At 39.1% G+C, this 18,052-nt stretch overlaps 1 protein-coding gene across 3 annotated transcripts in view; it reads left to right on the forward strand.

Moving 5' to 3' along the window:
- Positions 1-18,052, forward strand: part of LRBA (LPS responsive beige-like anchor protein) — a 609,418-nt gene that overhangs the window by 525,148 nt on the left and 66,218 nt on the right. For all 3 annotated transcript variants that reach the window (XM_058666763.1, XM_058666762.1, XM_058666764.1), the window contains exon 48: positions 9,599-9,766. In XM_058666763.1, the coding sequence (XP_058522746.1) occupies positions 9,599-9,766 (168 nt within the window). The remainder of the gene's footprint in view (positions 1-9,598; positions 9,767-18,052) is intronic.

The raw sequence follows: 18,052 nt of genomic DNA on the forward strand, positions 1-18,052 counted from the left end.
CTGCTTTCCCAGGCCACAAGCAGGGAGCTGGATGGGAAGTGGAGCAGCTGGGATATGAACTGACGCGCATATGGGATCCCGGTGTGTGCAAGGCGAGGAGTTTAGCCATTAGGCTACCGTGCCAGCCGAAGAAACTCTTTTAAAAGTGTAAAATATTAAGTAATGCATTCTATTTTCTCAAAGTCGTGACACAGATTATTTGGAATTGAGTGTCACTGTCAAATATATAGCTACTAGACCTACATGGCTGTTGATTATTAAGTATGTCTAGCCTGAACTGAGATGTGCATGTGCAAATTATCTATCAAATCTCTAAGACTTAATAAATTATTTTAGATGGATTTGATTATATATTGAAAGGGGTTTTTTTTTTGCTCTTGATTTATTATATTATTAAAAGTACATCTTACCTGAAAGATGGTATACTTTATAACAATAGCAGAAATACCTGCAGGTGGGGCCAGCCCTGTGTACTAGTAGCTTAAGTCTCTGCCGACAGTTCTGAAATCTCTTATGGTTGCCACTTTGAGTCCGGGGTGCTCCACTCCCAGTCAAGCTCCCTGCTTATGTGCCTGGCAAAGAGACAGAAGATGGTCCAAATCTTTGCATCCCTGCGCTTGTATGAGCAAGCCAAAGAACTTCAGGCTCCTGCCCTTGGACTGGCGCTACTCTGGCCGTTGTAACCATTTGCATAGTGAGTCAGCAGAATGAAGATCTCTCTGTTCTCTCTCTCTCTCCAAATCTGCCAGAGAGAGCCAGAGACAGACAGGAAGGGATCTTTCATCTGCTGATTCACTCTACAAGTGCTTGCCAAGCCACAAGCAGGAGCCAGGAACTCGATCCTGGCCTCCCACATGGGTGACCAGGACCCAACTGTGAGCCTTTGCCTGCTGCCTGGCATCTTAGCAGGAAGCTGGAATCAGAAGCAGAGCTCATCCAAATGCTCTCCTACGAGGTATGAGCACACCAAGTGGCACCTAGCCACTCTACCAAGTGTCTGCCCCTATGCACAAACTTCTCATCCTCCAACAAAGGCTCAGAGTTAATTTCACGTCTGTAAAGGAGATGTCCAAAACATTTATGTTGAATTTAAAACTCAACCACGCTGTCATGTATACTGTTGGTACTCCAGTATGTTTAAAGTTTGAGCTTGTCATCTGGATGACATTCTGAATTCAGTTTCCTTCACCTCTCACGCTGGTTGCTTTAAGTAAAAACTTGCATCTTAAATCTTTTTGAATCCCTGCCCCTCCTCTTCACTCTTGCTGCTGCTCTCTTGATTGAGGCTTCCAGAATCTCTAACCCAGACCACTTTAGTCATCTTAGCAGTGGTCTTTTACCTGGCCTCAAGGACTTCTCAGCTGAGAAGGCAGCATGGAACGGGATCCATGGAAGCCTAATATTGACAAAAAGTTGCAGATGACTTCTAACCTTACATAATATTCTTGTATGCTGTGGCACACACAAAGGAATTGCAGAAGCGATCGGATTCTCTGAATTTATCAGTGCTTGCAAGATGTTTCAACAACTTTTGCATTTATATTCTTTCACTGAAGGTTTTCTTTCATTGGGTGTTCTTGGGAGAGATGATGTATTAATTGCTCTGCTTTCGCGGAGGATTTGAGAGTGCCATTCTGTCCAGAGAATCACTGGGGCCATGCAGACAGCCCCTTGTTTCTGTCTGGAGCCCCCATGGGATTAAGCTACATCTGGCAGTAAGTAAGGATTCAGGTCTGGCCATCTTCAAAGGCAGGAGACTGCTAGTATTTATCAGATCTGTGTGGATAAGCAAATGGGAAGAGATTAAATTTAAAAAAAATTTTTTTTTCCTTCCTTTTGTAACTAACTGTAAAACTTCCAGAAGTTCATATAGTAAATTAATACAGCTTTTGATGCTTGCCAAAGTAGATTAATTGCTTCCATCTATATTTTTATAACTAGTTTGTCTTGCAAAGCAGAACAACAATGTAGAATCCTCAGTTTTAATTTTCTAGTGATACTTTATGTTAAGAGTTAATTGTTTAATATATTGGTTTTAAACCCTTTAATGTTTCTAAGCCATGGGCATCATCTTCAGCGTGTGGAAGTCTTTGTTACATATTTGTCTCCGTGGGAAAGTTTACCCAAATTTACTTTCTGAAGAGAATCCTGAACCTGTCTTAAGACGCATTCCTAGTTTTTCTGCGTGAGGATGGGTCTGCTTTCCACATCAGCTTGTATCTTTCTCATACTTCTCACATTTGTAAGGAAGTGTTACCCTGTGACATGGTTTACCTCTAGTTAAGAGTTGTTAGATCGACACAATAAAATATCCGTCCTCCAAGTCCTCACCATGAATCTAGAACCTACTAATCAAAGTCTTCCTAACAGAAACGAGGTTTGTTCAGAACTGCCTCGAGAGTGTGCGGTCTCCCCATTTGTCTATACTGCAACTCCGGCCAGTCCCTCTGAGAGTCACATACCTGGATTCCATCATATTGCCAAGGGAGGAATTTCTTATCTCAGGAATAGAAATAATGTGTTTTTCCAGCCATCTGGTTTATTTTTACATTATGATCACTTTTGACTCTTGTAATTATTTGTGTCTCTTTATGTTGCCTGCTAGAAAGTTTAGCAGCAAATACGTGGCTCACCTCTAACAACTCTTTGGAATTTTGTGTCATGAATTTTACATGACTTCTCCTCCTTCGCCCTCTTTTTGCATTCCCTCACTTCTCTTTTGTTCAGTTTATCTTCCTGCATGTGAATTGTTATAAACCTGTGAGTCTTTTTCTGAGCAGAGGTCCCCGAAATGCAAGCAAATAAGAAGTAGACTGCGGTTGCTTCCTATGGTTTCTCACTTTTTTAAGAACTCCATATCCCTATGTGTATTATACCATAACTCATTTACCGCATCTGTAAATTGTGAATTCTTAGGTTTTTAGATTAAGAGTGACCTAAGGTTGAAATGTCAATTAAATGTTTTAATGTTCTGTAGTTCTAAAGAAAATAGTTGGATAAAATGTCAGCATACAGGAGTTTTTTAAACATTAAAAAAAAAAATCATCTCTGAAAAGGAGGGTAATTGTACATGTTTGCCTAATCCTTTTGATCTTGGCACACAGCAATACAGACTTCAGTTGAGATTAAAACTAGGAATTTCAAAGGAAACATGTCCTTCAGTGTGTAAAATATATAACAGCTGGTTGACCAGCCCATTTAGAGCTACACAGCAACGATCGTAGGCAGAGTGACTCTGCTGCCGAAAGATGCATGAGTGCTTGATGGTTTTATCAAGATACGATGCAACTCACACTGTTGTTTAGTGAGCATGGAAATGCAGGCGTGGACTGTGAATGGCCTCCTCCAAAATCTCCCGTCCGCCTGGCAGTTCAAGGGCGTTTAGAAGGGCAGAGCTCCTTCTGATGCTTTCAGACGCAACTTCCGCGTGTTGTTGGCTCCATTTCACTCTTTAAGAGTCTCATGTGTAATTTCTGTTCTTGCCATTCCACAGCTTTCCCCCCACAATTCTCACCATCCCGTTCCTGCGTCCTCCCCTCCTTTGCCTTTTGTGACCTGTGGCTTTTAACATCTCCGCCTCGCACACCTTTCCTTTGTCAGGGATCTAAACTTGTTCCATATCGTTGTCACGCATTGACATTAAAGTGAGCATGCCAACTTCAGAGCATTGTGATATTTCAAACTCTGTGTGCGAACCGTTTGTCATTCTTTATGTGCGTCAGCTTTTTCACTGTTGTGTCTCACCTGAAAAAGATAATCTATACATAGGTTAAATCATTGCATCATTTATAAAAAACGAAAATTGATCTGGATTTGTCACTTCTGGCATCGCATTTACAAAGCATATTTGTATTGATCCTGTATGGAAAAAAATTAGTGCTGGTGTGTTTTGGAGGAGGGTGATTTTTCTTGTCTGAAAATTTTTGATACAAAATAGATGACAACAAATTTTCCTTTCTTCAGATTAATTTGAAAGAAGGAAGTTATAGATAGATTAAAAAATTAAAACTGACTCTGATGTACCCTCCAATTCAGAGCCAGCATTTAAGGAGTTAATGCATCTTAGTCGAGGGACGGAAATCTGGCAACTATTGCAGAAACTAGACCTAATGGTGCACACAAACAATTTGTCAGTCTCCTTAAATGTGAATAGCTTTCCGCAAAGTGGCTGCTCTTGCTTTGTTTGAACAGGCTAAACTTTTCCTTTTTGGACTTTAAATCTTAGAAGTGAAATGTGATCCACATATTCAATCAAAATCATTTAATTCAAAGCATATTTTGATTGGAACAAAGTTGACATGGAAAGAAACTCTAGAATAAAAAAGTTGAAAGGACTTTATATCATATATTTAGCAGGAAAATTTGAAACAGTTCTAATTAGGCTGAAAAAAACAGCTTTCTTCAATGTAAATTACAAAGGTCATATATCAATGTTAAGGAAACATTACCACTAGTGTTTGAAACCCAGCACATGCAAACATAACAGACTAGTTCATTTTGTGTGTGTGTGTGTGTGTAGGAAGAAGGCTGAATTTAAAATGAAAAATACTTAAAATTCCAAGTTTATAATTTTGTATGTTACCTTTTTGCCAGTCTAAACATTAAAACACACTGCTATCTACACTAAGATGAATTAAGGCTCTTAATTAGAAATTCAATTGAAATGCATAAAATAACTTTTCATTAAAAATATGATTAAATACATTTTATAATTAAATGTTAATCTAGCCCAGATTATGAATCAGTGATTCGTGGAACTTCGAGCTCTGGCATTTTGTAACTCATAGCAAAAGTGGAGCTTCTAGAAGAGAGAGGGAGGGAGCAGTCTGGGGATGCTGAAGTGTTTATCTACGCCACACGGTCCTGGAGCCTGCTGGTTATGCTGTTGTCTCTACATCTAAGATTCTCCAAGTTACATTTAATCCTTTGTATTTGTCTCCCATATCATTGATTTGTATTTCGTTACTTGATTTTTATGAAGTGGCATAAGAGTATGCAGCAAAAGAATAAATAAATATTAACATTAATCCAAGAATTGATTGTCTTGCTTTTACATACTTTATCCTTTAGCAGAAATTTGTCTTTTTTAAGCTAAAAGGAAATTGCTCAAATATCGCTTTAGTAAGCGATTAATTAAATGTTTCAATGCCTTTTATTTTAGAATTTTTATTCTCAAATAGCAGAGTTTTGTGGGAAAAGCATACTTTATGTTATATTATTTGGCTCTATTGTAGAAGATGAAAATAATTTAATGTAACATTTTTATCAATAAATTATTCATTTTCTTAATGGGTTGGTTTCAGAACTATGTAGATTGTGTTCTTTCCATGAGATTTATTGGTAGTCACATATTCATGTGTTATAATTATTTCTGACACAGAGTTACACAAATCAGTTATTTATGAATAATTTACTAGTATCTTTATAATATTAAACCTTTAATTTGTTGATGTTCTGTTTGAGGGCCAAACAAATGAAAGTCACTAATAAGTGTTTGCATTTGACATCTGTATACTGTACTTTTTAGCATATCTCAAGTGTTTTAGTCTTTGCCTAATAGATCTCATTAAAAAACAGATATCAACCCCCAGACAGTTTGTCAAGACTAATATGAGTCCCCCTGGATTCAATTGACAATTTGTATGAGGCTTCATATGATAGTCTTTTCATAGGCTTATTTGATCCTTGGGCATTAGTCACTGATTTATTTTATAACAACTCAGATAAGTTGTGTAATATTGTATTGTGTTGGCCATTTTCATGGATTGTATTCTTTCTACACATTTTACTCAGAACTCATGTTGGCTGTAAATGATGTATCCAGCTTGCTGGGGGAGTAGTAACAATTGATTGGCTAGGTTTGAGAGCAGCGTGGGAAGAACGTTACCATCCCCTAGCTACAAACCGTTATTTAACACCAGTCTTATGGAGGACTGTCTGTGCTGAAGGCTTTGAAAAATCTCAAGTACTTACTTAGCTTTTCACTGGCCTGGCTTTATTTATTTATTTATTTATTTATTTATTTATTTAGAATTACGAATGTGGGTCTGAATAAGTTGTGTTTGTGGGTATGTGCATGAGAATATTTATAAGAATCTTAGTATGTGAAAAATTGCAAAAAAATTTTAAGGTCAACTTGCTTTATGAGTTATGTTTTTGAGCCTCAAAAACAGAAATTATAAAATGTATTACCAGGGTACTTCATTTTATATTATTTTTACTTTGTATTTTTTCACTCATACTTATTCCTGCCTGCCCTGCTCTCTCCCCTCAAGTCTTGAGTGAATGTATTTGTTTATTAAGGTATACTTAAAGTTGGTAATAGCTCTTCACTGATGCCGAAATAATACTGAAGTCCTGAATCTGCTGTGTTCTGAAATGATTTCAAAACTTGTTGGAATTGTGTTAGCAACCATCCAAATCCTTTTGGATCCCCCCCCCCCCTTTTTTTTTAAAGCTGTGGTAGGGGGCAAGAAATACTGGAGGCCAGTATTCATGAAAGTTTTAGTTTTTAACTGTTCAGTGTGTTCACAAAGAAATCATATTGATGAACCTACATGAAAGTTTCTGTTCCTCAATGACTCATCAACCCTGTAAGGACTGACCTATAGAAATATAAGGGGGGACCCGAACCCCAGAACTGTGGTCATCTCTGCCTGTGGGTTTGGAACATAATACAAGCATGCAGTATCGTTCCTTTCAGCTGTATTTTGTTTTGTTTTTGCTTGAAATACTGAAGCACAGTCAAGATACAAAGTTCTGAAGCATTGAAATTGAGCCATCTTCACCATTTTGAATGTGCATGAAGAAGAAATCAACCATTAGGAAAACTCAGTTCTTTGTCTGATGGCACATAAAATAAAATTGCCCTGGTTCTTAGAGCTTTAATATGAGAAAATTCATTTGTACTCCATCATTTGCTGAGTCTTGTACAATTTTATAGTCTCAAATCACAGCACTGTGGACACTCAGGAGACTCCTCACTGTTTTATCTTATTAAACAATTTTGAAATCATTAATTTTTAATTAGCTTGGATGCAGGTTTTTTTTTTATCGGTTCAGTAGTGTGTGTGTGTGTGTATGGACTAAACATTTTTAATTTCAACTACTGGCAAGAGTATTGTTCACATGGATGAGTCTGCACTGTGAGCGTGCCTTGTACAGTCATGCTTTCTTTGTAGATTCCGAGGTATTACTTGCTCATCTATTCTAGTAGAACTCCTCCTCAGTTTATTAGCTGGGATTTTGAACAACAACCAAAAAGGATGTAAGCCCAAAGATATGTATGTGTAAGTCCTTCTCTGATTGAAAGTTCTAATTAAGTGAATTGGAGAAAATTAACTGAAATTAGCTGTCAGAAAGTCACATTTAAATGAGTGATGAGCTAGTCTGGCAGTAAACATTTAAATGATATAAATTGCCATTTAAGTGTATGGTTTAATGTTTGTCATGCATTAATGTGACATGAGACTGCAGTGACAATCAAGCAGCTTGCTCTAATTTGAACATATTTAGAGCTTTTGTGTGGAGTACACTGCACACAAATTAAGACAATTGCTGTTTTTATGTGTCACTTTAAACGGGTCCCCCCACACTCCCATCCCTATCCAAGGCCTAAGTTAATGAAACCAGCGTTATCATTTTAGCGTGTAACTTGAATTAGTAGTTCTTGGAGTTTTAGATTCATTTGTATTCACATCATTAAAATAGGAATTTACTTAAAGTTATCACAAGCTCTTATGTCAAGTAGAATATGAAGCAGTGTAGAACGAATTTCATAAATGGTATCCAAAGCAATAAATGTCACAGTTGGAAACTGGCTGCTTTTCAAAGGCATGTTTTATCGCAAGTATACTTCAGAATCTGATAACTCCCTAAAATTTTACTTATAGAAGTATATGTTACATTTTGCACTATATGATATGTTGTGGAGCCATATTAAGTGTCATTAAAGGAGATCTTATTTCTATTTAGGGATCAGCATCTCTCATAGACACTTATTTTAATGCAGTGATAGTCACTCAAGTATGCATCTTTAAATTGTTAGGAATGTCTGTTGTCACTAGATGGTTTATACCTCACTGGTTGCTTGTGATGAAAGTCGATTTTGTTTTAAAACCAACAGATCTCTTAATGGAATATTTACAACATAGAAACTAGCCACAACAAAAGTACATTGCATTCATTACTTTTTCCTCCATATAAGGTTTGATTTCAGAGAGATAGATTACTGGCTAGGTCTTGATATGCTTTTAATTAATATTTAGTTTAAATTTGTTAGCATTTTTGATTTTAACAGTATTATTTATTGATGAACTGACCTATTAAGCTCAGCTTTTATGTAGGAATAATTATGAACGGTATTAAGTGGTAAAAAGATGAATACTTTCTGAAATATGTCTCCAGTTTCTAAAAACCTGGTATTTTTTTATTAAATTGAGCAAATATTTATTGGTTCCCACTGTGTTTTAGGTACTTTGCTACTAGCTGGTATTCTATAATTATGACTAGAAAGTGCATTTTTTGCCTAAAGTCTTAACTGAATATTTGGTTACGTTCATTTGTTATTGATTGTCCACTATTATATTAAATAGCATCAAGTGTTTGGTCTAATTTGATATAATAATTACAATAAAGATTCAGTATTTATAAGTCTCATATCCTCCACAGGATCTAATTTGTTAACGTAGCAACGCAGTCAAAATAATGAAATAATTTGGTTCCAGTGTTGTAGCAGACCACAAAGTATTTTAACTCTAAAATATATATATATGTATTTCATGTAGATAGTACAGTCTGTATGTTTCTACACTTGTTTTCCAGCAATAGGCTTTATCTCTTTTCTTGGACACTTAAATGGAGTACCTATCAGGGCACGGGTTACAAATGTGACCTGGCCGGGCTGGGTTCTGGTCTTTACTGTGCTGGGTGGTCATATGGCTCAGTGATTGGCTCACCCACATTCTGTGCCAGAGTGCTTGGTTGAGTCCCTGCTGCTCTGCTTCTTATCCAGCTGCCTGCTAATGCACCCCTGAGGCGGCAGTGTGGAATGGTCAAGTATGCCAGTCATCATGCCATGTGGAAGACCCAAACTTGAGTTCCCGATTCCTGCCTTTGTCCTAACCCATCCTGGCTGTTGTGAGCATTTGGGAAATGAGCCAAAAGATGAAAGATATCTCTCTCTATCTGTCTCTCTGTGTTACCCTGTCTTTCAATTACATAAAATTAAAAACAAAAGAGTTAGTCTATCACCTCACCCATTTAGTGGATTTGGGAGCGCACAAGTGAGAGCAAAAGTTGGAAATTTATCATGCCTTGGCAGCTTATGTCCCCTGAGGCTTGCCTCATTAAAAAAAAGAGTGGAATAATGACCTTCAAGCAGCTATTACAGTTTAGCATATTAAATACTAGTAGAAAATTTAAATTATAAATAAAGGAGAACAGATTCTGGTTGAAAATATCGTATGTCAGAACAGAGTTTTATTTTTTAAAAGGCACGTCCACAATAAATCTAGGATTGAAATGTATTGCTTGCTGTAAATATAACTGTTTTCAAGATCGAACTAAGCACAGTAATGTGGTTTACACCCTCTTTCAGGCTCTGGAGAGTGAATTTGTTTCCTGCCAGCTTCACCAGTGGATTGATCTGATTTTTGGCTATAAGCAGCAAGGCCCAGAGGCCGTCCGAGCTCTCAATGTGTTCTATTACCTGACCTACGAAGGCGCTGTCAATCTGAATTCAATAATGGATCCAGTGTTGAGGGAGGTAAGTCTGCTGACTGAGAAACTTGAAATCTGGGATCTTGAAGGTTCTAGATAGCATCTTCCGCTTCCTTTCATTTGGCTGAAGAGGAGACTTCAGTCTGAAACCGGATGGGCAAAGTGACTTAAGCAGGATAGCTTGTCTATTAGTGACCTAGCTGAGATTCAAACCTAGGATTTTGTTCCAACGAAATGTTTGACTTGAAATAAGGATCAGATTCAGCATGAGATCACTAGGGGATCAATAATCATATTTATAATCAAACTTTATGATTTAGGAGGCTGCTGATTATTAGAGAATGAATTATTCTAAGAGATGTGGTTGTGAACGTGCAGTTGTTTAAATGTGACAACATGTTTATATGTGAAATGTTAATACTTGTATTCTAGAGCACTTGATGTATTTTGGCTTCTCTTTTTGTTCTGCACTGACCGTTTTCTCCCTGCACACACCATTAGATACCAAAGGAGTTCATACCATTTGCAGCTAAATCCAAATGAGAGCAGAAAGTTGCCCCCTGTGCGCAGCTCTGCTGGAGTTGATCAGCTCATGAAAAAAATCACAAGAAGTAAACAAAGATAATGAACTGTGATAAGTCCATGAAAGAGTTACATGCATATTTATTAATAAGCACAGAGAATAGAAATGAAACCCAGGCTGATGAGAGCTAGGTTTCCTGGGAAATAAGAGGCTGGTTTGGGATGGGAAAAACCACTGGGTAAACCCACGAGCCAAGGTATCCACACAGGAAACTCAATAGAGAATAGAGACGGCAGCTGGAGCATGGCGTGTGTGTGTGTGATGAACCACAGATGGCAAATCAGAGACAAGAGTCAGATCATAAAAACCTGCACTACCGTGAAAATAAAATTGTTTTGAAAGTTTGAAAGAGATACCACTGTTATTTGCTGGTTCACTCACCAAATTCCCACAACTGCTAGAGCAAAAGCTGGGAGCTGGGACCCCCATCTACACTTTCCACGCAAATGACTGGAATCCAGGCACTTGAGCCATCTCCCCTGCCTCCAAGACGCGTGATAGCAGGAAGCTGCAGTCACGTCAGGGCTGGCAACACAAGGATTGATGTGGGACGTGACTTTCTTAATTGCTAAACTGATCACCAGTCCCCATAAAAAGTGGTTTTAACCTGCTTGTAAGATGATGGGGAACTGTTGTAATATGACCACATGTATGTTTTAGAACCCATGTGGAAGAAGATTAAACATGAGAAAACCTGGAAGTACCCACTAGATTTTTTGTTTTTACTAAGAAGCCATTGATGATTTTAGGGACAGTAGCTTAGAAAGTACTAAGCTGTTCAATGAATAGGAGGTAGAGAACTAGAAAAGACAGCAGAGAAAAATAAATTGAGACAAATTTTTATTCTTTTTTTTTTTTAAAGAATTATTTATTTATGTTGAAGAAGTTAGAGAGAATCTTCCATGCTTTGGTTTACTCCCCAGCAGGCTTCCCTGGCCAGTGCTGAGTCAGGCTGAACCCAGCAGCCAGTAGTTTCTTGCAGGTCTCACATGTAGTGGGAAGGGCCAAAACCCTTGGGCCATCCTCTGTAGCTTTTCTCAGGCTGTTAGTAGAGAGTTGGATCAGAAGTAGAGTACCCAGGACGCAAGCTAGCACCCACATGGGCTCCCTGTGTCTTGCCCCTGCGTCCCAATTTTGTCATAGTTGTGTTAGGAGTGGGTATTAGGACACAACCAGTGAAGCTGTTGTTTGGAATGCTGCTTTGTGTCCTGGCTATTCCGCTTCTGATCCAGCTTCTTACTGACGTATCCTGGAAGGCAGCACAGCATGGCTTAGGTGTTTGGGTCCTGTGTCCAGGGTGGGAGACTCAGAAGGAATTCTGGGTTGGTGGCTTTGCAGCCTTTACCATCACAAGCATTGGGAGCATTAATCGGCTGTTGGAATACTGCCTCTGTCTCTCACTCTCTCTTTTATCTCTATAGCCCTTTCCAATAGATGAAAAATGTTAATAAACAGAAAAAAACTTTAAAACTATTTTTATCCAAATATAGTCTGCAAATGGTAGAATTCACTCATGTGGTATGTATAAGATAATGAATAATTTTTAATATGTTCAAAGCTAGTACAAGCACTACCTCTATCTTAGAACATTCTGATCACATTAAAAAAAAATCTTTGTCCTCATTAGCAGTCACTCAAAGGGGGCATATATTTGTTTTTTTACTGAGTAGATATTTGACTGCCTTTCTGTGTTCACTGAAAAGCCCCAGAAGGAGGGAGGCATGTGAGACATACTGGAGAGAAAGCATGTAATGGTCTATCAAGCGCCCTGAGGAAGTGGAAAGGAACAAAACCCAGAGCCCAGAGATAAGGCCTGGACAGGAGGGAATGATAGCGCCCTGTCTGAGCCTGGACAGCACAGGGTTAGTACAGGACTCCGACTCAGATAAGTCATTGTGTGCGGATGAACTGGAAAGGCAACCAGATTACCACTGCATGGGTTTGTACAAGGATGCAATAACATTTGTAGAAATACCTCGAATTGTTATATATACTTAATGGGTCCTACTTGGTGATTCTTATTTCTCTTCTGGTTTTTTTTTTCTTTCTGTTTTTTGCTTGTCTATATTTTCAACAGTAGGAGAATGTGGGCAAAAAATTGAAAAGAGGTGTATGTGTGTATGGAGAGAGGAGGAGAAACAGATACTGACAGGGTTTAACATGGAAGTACCGTGACATGTATGAAAAAAAGTTGAGAGTAGAAGGGAGGGTGATGAAACTGTTAAGGGGGTGTTGTTGAAATGATGAAGTGGGGATCTAGGCTGAATTGACTGGCAAAGAAGGCAGGAAGGGACTGATACACTAAGAGGTGTTACTCTCTCATTCATTATGTGCTCAGTAGTCCTTTTGTTCAAGATGCTAAAAGTACAGAGATGATGAACAGATAGACTCCATCTGTTCCTCAAGGAACTCACCTTCTAATGGGTTCTGTGAAAAGGCAAACACTAACTTTTTGAGTTCTTAGTTTTGCTATATGTTACAAAGAGAGTAAAGATGGGTAAGGTGCTACAAGGTGACTTGGAAGTGGAGATAGAATTTCAGAACGGATGGTCACAGACTTGGCTCTGCCTTCATTAACAGTTTCTGACATGACTTAGGGCTGGGCTGGAGCCATGCAGAAGCACTCAGGGAGGCCGTTCTCACCACCCTACCCAGGGTCTGTGCCTGCAGCACCCAGCCCGGGACAGCTTCCAAGTGCACTCTGGCCACAGGCCTCCTGCCTGCAGGAAAGAATTCACTCTGGCCATCTGCTGATTTACTCCTCACCCCACTCCAGGCCACATCGATTTTTTTTCCAGATCTTGTTCCAATAATGTGCTTTAACAGCACTAATGATAGTGTGTGGATGGGTGGGCATGGGATGGTGGCTAGGTTATCACTTGGGATGCCCACATTCCATACCAGAGTGCCTGCTTTGAGTCCTGGCTCCATTGCTTCGCTTGAGTGTCTTCTACCTATATTGGAGACCCAGACTGAGTTCCAGGCTCCTGGCTTCAGCCTGCCCCTGCCATAGCTATTGTGGCCATTTGAGGGTTTGAGCTGGCAGATGGGAAATATCTCTCTGTTTATCTCTCTAGCAAGCATTCTCTCTCTCTCTTTTAATCAATCTCTTTCCCTCTCTGCCTTTCAAATAAAATAGAAATGAATAACAAATTAGAATGTCTTGAAATGAGGAGCTGTATATCCACGGGACAGGGACCTCACAAATAGTATCTTCGCCTCTTGTGCCACCCCAAGACTTACATTAAACCATTATGTACACAAATTCTTAGTAATAGTAGAAAGATAAATTTTGTCTTTATAACATCAAAAGCAACCTAGATGAAGTTCTGCTAAATTATTGTACAACTGCTTACTTATGTTCTCAACTGTAACACTAAGTTCAATTCAGATTACTTCTCTGTTGGCACAAATGCAGAGTCAAGCCATCGTTGCACGAGTCATGTATTTGCCTGCTTTTTGGGAAAAGCTCCCTTCCTCTTGAGAAATTTTCCATTGTTGAGTGAATGGTTGTTAGTACATGTGGCATAGTAAGTGATCATAAAAATGATCTCTCTATAAAAACAGCACTAAACGACAGAAATAATAACCATAAGAGGAGGAAGAGTAATCAGAGTAACAGCCCACAAGCACATTAAACTTTTATGTTGTTTTTAATTTTTAGAAAACAGCTGGTTTAACCATATACAACTGTGTCTGCATTTACATGTATCAGAAAACAAAGAATTTTTAAAGCAAATATTATAATCCTTTTTCAAATGTCTTATGACCCTAACTTAAGGATATATTCTCAACTTTAGCTTCTTATTGTAACAGACTTGTCTCTCCCTTTTAAAAAAGATTTATTTTATTTTACTTGAAAGAGTTAGAGAGAGAGAGAGAGAAACATTTTATTGTGCTGCTTTACTCCCCCAAAGGATGCAAAGGCCAGAGCTGGGCCCATCAGAAGCCAGGAGTCTGGAACTTCTTCTGGGTCCCCCATGGAGGTACAGGAGCCCAAGGCCTTGGGCCATCCTCCACTGCTTTCCCAGGTCAGTAGTAGGGAGTTGATTGGAAGTGGAACTGTTAGGACATGAACCAAGAGCCCATATGGGATACCAGTGCTGCAGGAGGAAGATGAGCTTACTACACCACCACACTGGGCTCCTAGAACTTTCTTTAGAAAGAAAATACTATTTAATTAATTATTGACTATTTTGAAAGACAGAACCCATCTGCTGGTTCATCTCAATGACTGCAGCAGCCAAGGCTGGACAAGGCTAAAGCTAGGAACCAGATAGTTCATTTAAGGTTCCCAAATGGGTGCCAGAGCCGGAGCACTTGGGCTGTCATCTGCTGCCTTCCGAGAGCACTAGCAGGAAGCTGGATTGGAAGTGGAGCAACGGGGCTGGGTTGGTGCTCTGATTTTGGAGAAGAATATCAAGACTTAACCAACTGCACACCTGCTTCTCTGGTAGATCATTTTACTTCTTTTTATTTTTCTGCCTCTCAGCTACTGTTTTTCTTCCTACCTTTGAATTGAAAATCAGATTTGAGTAATATTTTTTACCATGAAAAAGCTATATTCAGTAAAGAAATAGAATGTTTCAAATACTTATTTTGCAAAATAATTTTCCATTTGCTAAAATATTAAACCAAAGTATTTTTAAAATAATTTCTTTAACGTGTTTAGAATAGAATTGTATTTATAGCTATGGTTTTTAGAGCAATTTCACATCCTTACTTATCCAGAATTCATAGAATTTCCCTACCAATGGTATATGTTGTATGCAAAAGGTTCATTGTTCAGTTTTAGCCTTTCATTTCTTAGAAGGAAGCAGCTCCCTGCTGGAGTTGAATGGGTAGAAACCTATTTTAAATAAGTATAAATGTCTTGTGGATGTAAAATTGTGTGCCATAAGCTTAACATGAAAGCATTCAACCCAGGTTAAGGAGATAATAACCACCTGAACAGAATCCTTCTGAAAGACAAGGGAGGAGACATTAAAAGCAGATTGCGTGTGAGTAAGAGCCTGGCATTTGCCTATGGCTGGAATAAACCATGTGACCTGAGTGTAAGATGCTAGTGACAAAGAATGGCCTTGTTGATGGTATGTCTGTAACATGTGGAAACCGTGGATGCGCATCTATCAATAGTCCAGGCTAGCCTCATCATTTTCCCTTGGACTAACGGTCAGTGCACCTGCTCCATTGTTTCTGTGCTTCGGTACCTACAATCCGCCTGCCAGAGTAACATTTGAATACCTTCAATCAGACCATGTCCCTGCTTTACCTAAGCCTTCCTGTTTCACAATAAACAGAGTAAAATCCCACTTGACACACACGATCTGGCCCTGCCCACCTCTCTGATCTCACATTGTGTTAACCTCTTCCTCGTTTGTGTGCCCTGTCACACTGACTGTTGCTCATCAGGGGAAGCTGGTCATCGACTCAGAGTACCTTTGTATGAAGACTGTTCTCTCTGACTGCCTCGGATTTTCTTACTTGCTTCCTGGCTGTTTACACCACAGATTAAGGTTATCTCCTCAGAGATGGCATGTGTCATTTATAACCAGTAGGAATGTAGTTCTTATGGTTTGGGGTCGGATGTCCAGGGTCTCAGTGGCAGCAGTTTTGGCTCTGATCTGGGGCCTCTGCATCCTCCAGAGAGGGTAGATGCTACGTCCTCACTTAGTAGGAGGCGGAAGGGCAAAAGAGGGCTAAGAAAGTGAGCCAGTGCTAAGGGCTGAAGGTTTCATTTGGCCCTTGGTTAGGCACAAACTTACTCATGAAGGTGTATGCCACGTGACTTACTCTTTCTCCCCAAAAGGCTACCTATTAATTCTGTCATATTCAAGATCAAGTGCATGAATTCGTGGGGAGAGGGTCTTCAGGTCACAGCAGTTACTAAGTAACCAGAGTGCCTGGTTCATGTCCCAGCTACTTCACTTCAGGTCCAGCCTCCTAACAAAGCTTGAGAGCAGCAGATATATCCCAAGTACTTGACTTGCTGTCATCCATGTGGGAGTACAGATGGAGTGCTGGGATCCTGACTCAGGCCTGGTCCAGCCCTGGCTGGCTCTTGAGGGAGTCTGTGGAGTAAATCACTAGATGGAAGATCTGTCGCTTGTCTCTCCCCCTGCCCTAGTCACTCTTCCTTTCAAATAAATGAAGGAATAAGTAAATATTTTTAAAAGTAAATTCTAATAAAGGAATCAGAGTTTGGTGAGATATCATGGAGCTTCTAGAAGTAGACATCTTGCTCATAGGAATGTATGAGAAAGGAAGCATTTTAAATTATCAGGGAAAGATAATCATATTCAGTATGCGAGGTCAGGGCAACTGGCTAATTGTTTAAATATAGGTTAATGTAAAATTTTCTTTCACATTTTTTAAATGAAAAAAGTTCCTGAATTGCCTATATATTTGAAATAAAAATTATGTAAGTATTAAAAGGGAAGCTACAGAACTTTGACTATAACATAGATAAGCACTTTTCTAATGTTGGCTTGAGGAAGGCCATTGAAGTCTAAGATTAAAGCCAACAGTCAGGGCTGGTGTTGTGACACAGTGAGGTGGGCCACCCCTTGAACACTAGCATCCCATTGTGGCCTGCTGGCCCCAGTGCCAGCTGTTCTTCCAAACCAGCATATGCCTGGAATGACAGTGGCAAATGGTTAGGCACTTGTGACCCTGTCATGCCTGCGGAGACCAGGATGAAGTTCCTGGGACCTGGCTTCAGTTTGACTTGGACCTGGCTGTTCATGGCCATCTGAGTGGTGAACCAGTGAATGGAAGATATCTCTGTCTTTTTTGCTCTTTCTCTCTCTTTTCTCTCTCTCTTCTGTCACTCTCTCTCTCTCTATTGCACTCCTTTCAAATAAATTGATGCATTTTAAAGAAATCATTAAAAAATTGATATATCCAGCTAGATTAAAACTGAAGTGTCTGTACATCTGAAAAAACCAAAAGAAAACAAAATACAGAGACAGTCTGCAAAAGACAGTACAGCCCATCTGTGTGCTCACAGTGACATTCAGTAGAAACCATAGTAGCATTTTGCATATTGGATCATCTGGATTTAAAAATAGTTCCTAGTGTTCATGAGGATGGGAGGGAATAGGCAGTGTCATAGCTGAAGAGGATGAGAATAGATTAACTCTTTATTCCAATCTGTATCAACTTTTCGAATGTTCCTACTCTATTAGAATCGTAACCAAGGAACATTTGTTCAAGCATGCAAAGCAATGTACAATTGTAATAGCTGTTCTTAATATTTTAAAAAATCCAGTTCTTAAATAAATACTAGGAAATCCATATAGCGGAATATTTTATATATATAATATAGATCTATCCAAGTAGATCTATAACTTTTGTTATGAGCATATATTTGCCGTGTTATAGTGAAAAGCAGATCCTCTTATGAAACCTACAGCATACAGATGCACAAGGAAGAGTCTGGCGTAAGGGACCCCAAAATGTTTATAGTCGTCATCTTTGGCCGGTGAGATCCTGGGATTCTTCCATTTGCTATTCTGTCTTCTGAAGAGTTTTTCTCTTTAAAAACAGGATTTAGGGGGCTGGGGGAAGGAGCTGACTTCAGCTCTTTCTAACCTTCGGAGGGGAGAAAGAAACCTCTGCCAGAAAAATCTAAACGAGTGGCATATGTTAACATAAGGATGCTAACTTTTTTGGGGGCTGCTGGGAGGCCTGTAACAATGTCTGTCTGGGATTTGGCCATGCTCCCAACATTTATTGTTGCCAGTGCAG

This window comes from Ochotona princeps, chromosome 7 (assembly GCF_030435755.1).
Source record: "Ochotona princeps isolate mOchPri1 chromosome 7, mOchPri1.hap1, whole genome shotgun sequence".
Taxonomy (NCBI): domain Eukaryota; kingdom Metazoa; phylum Chordata; class Mammalia; order Lagomorpha; family Ochotonidae; genus Ochotona; species Ochotona princeps.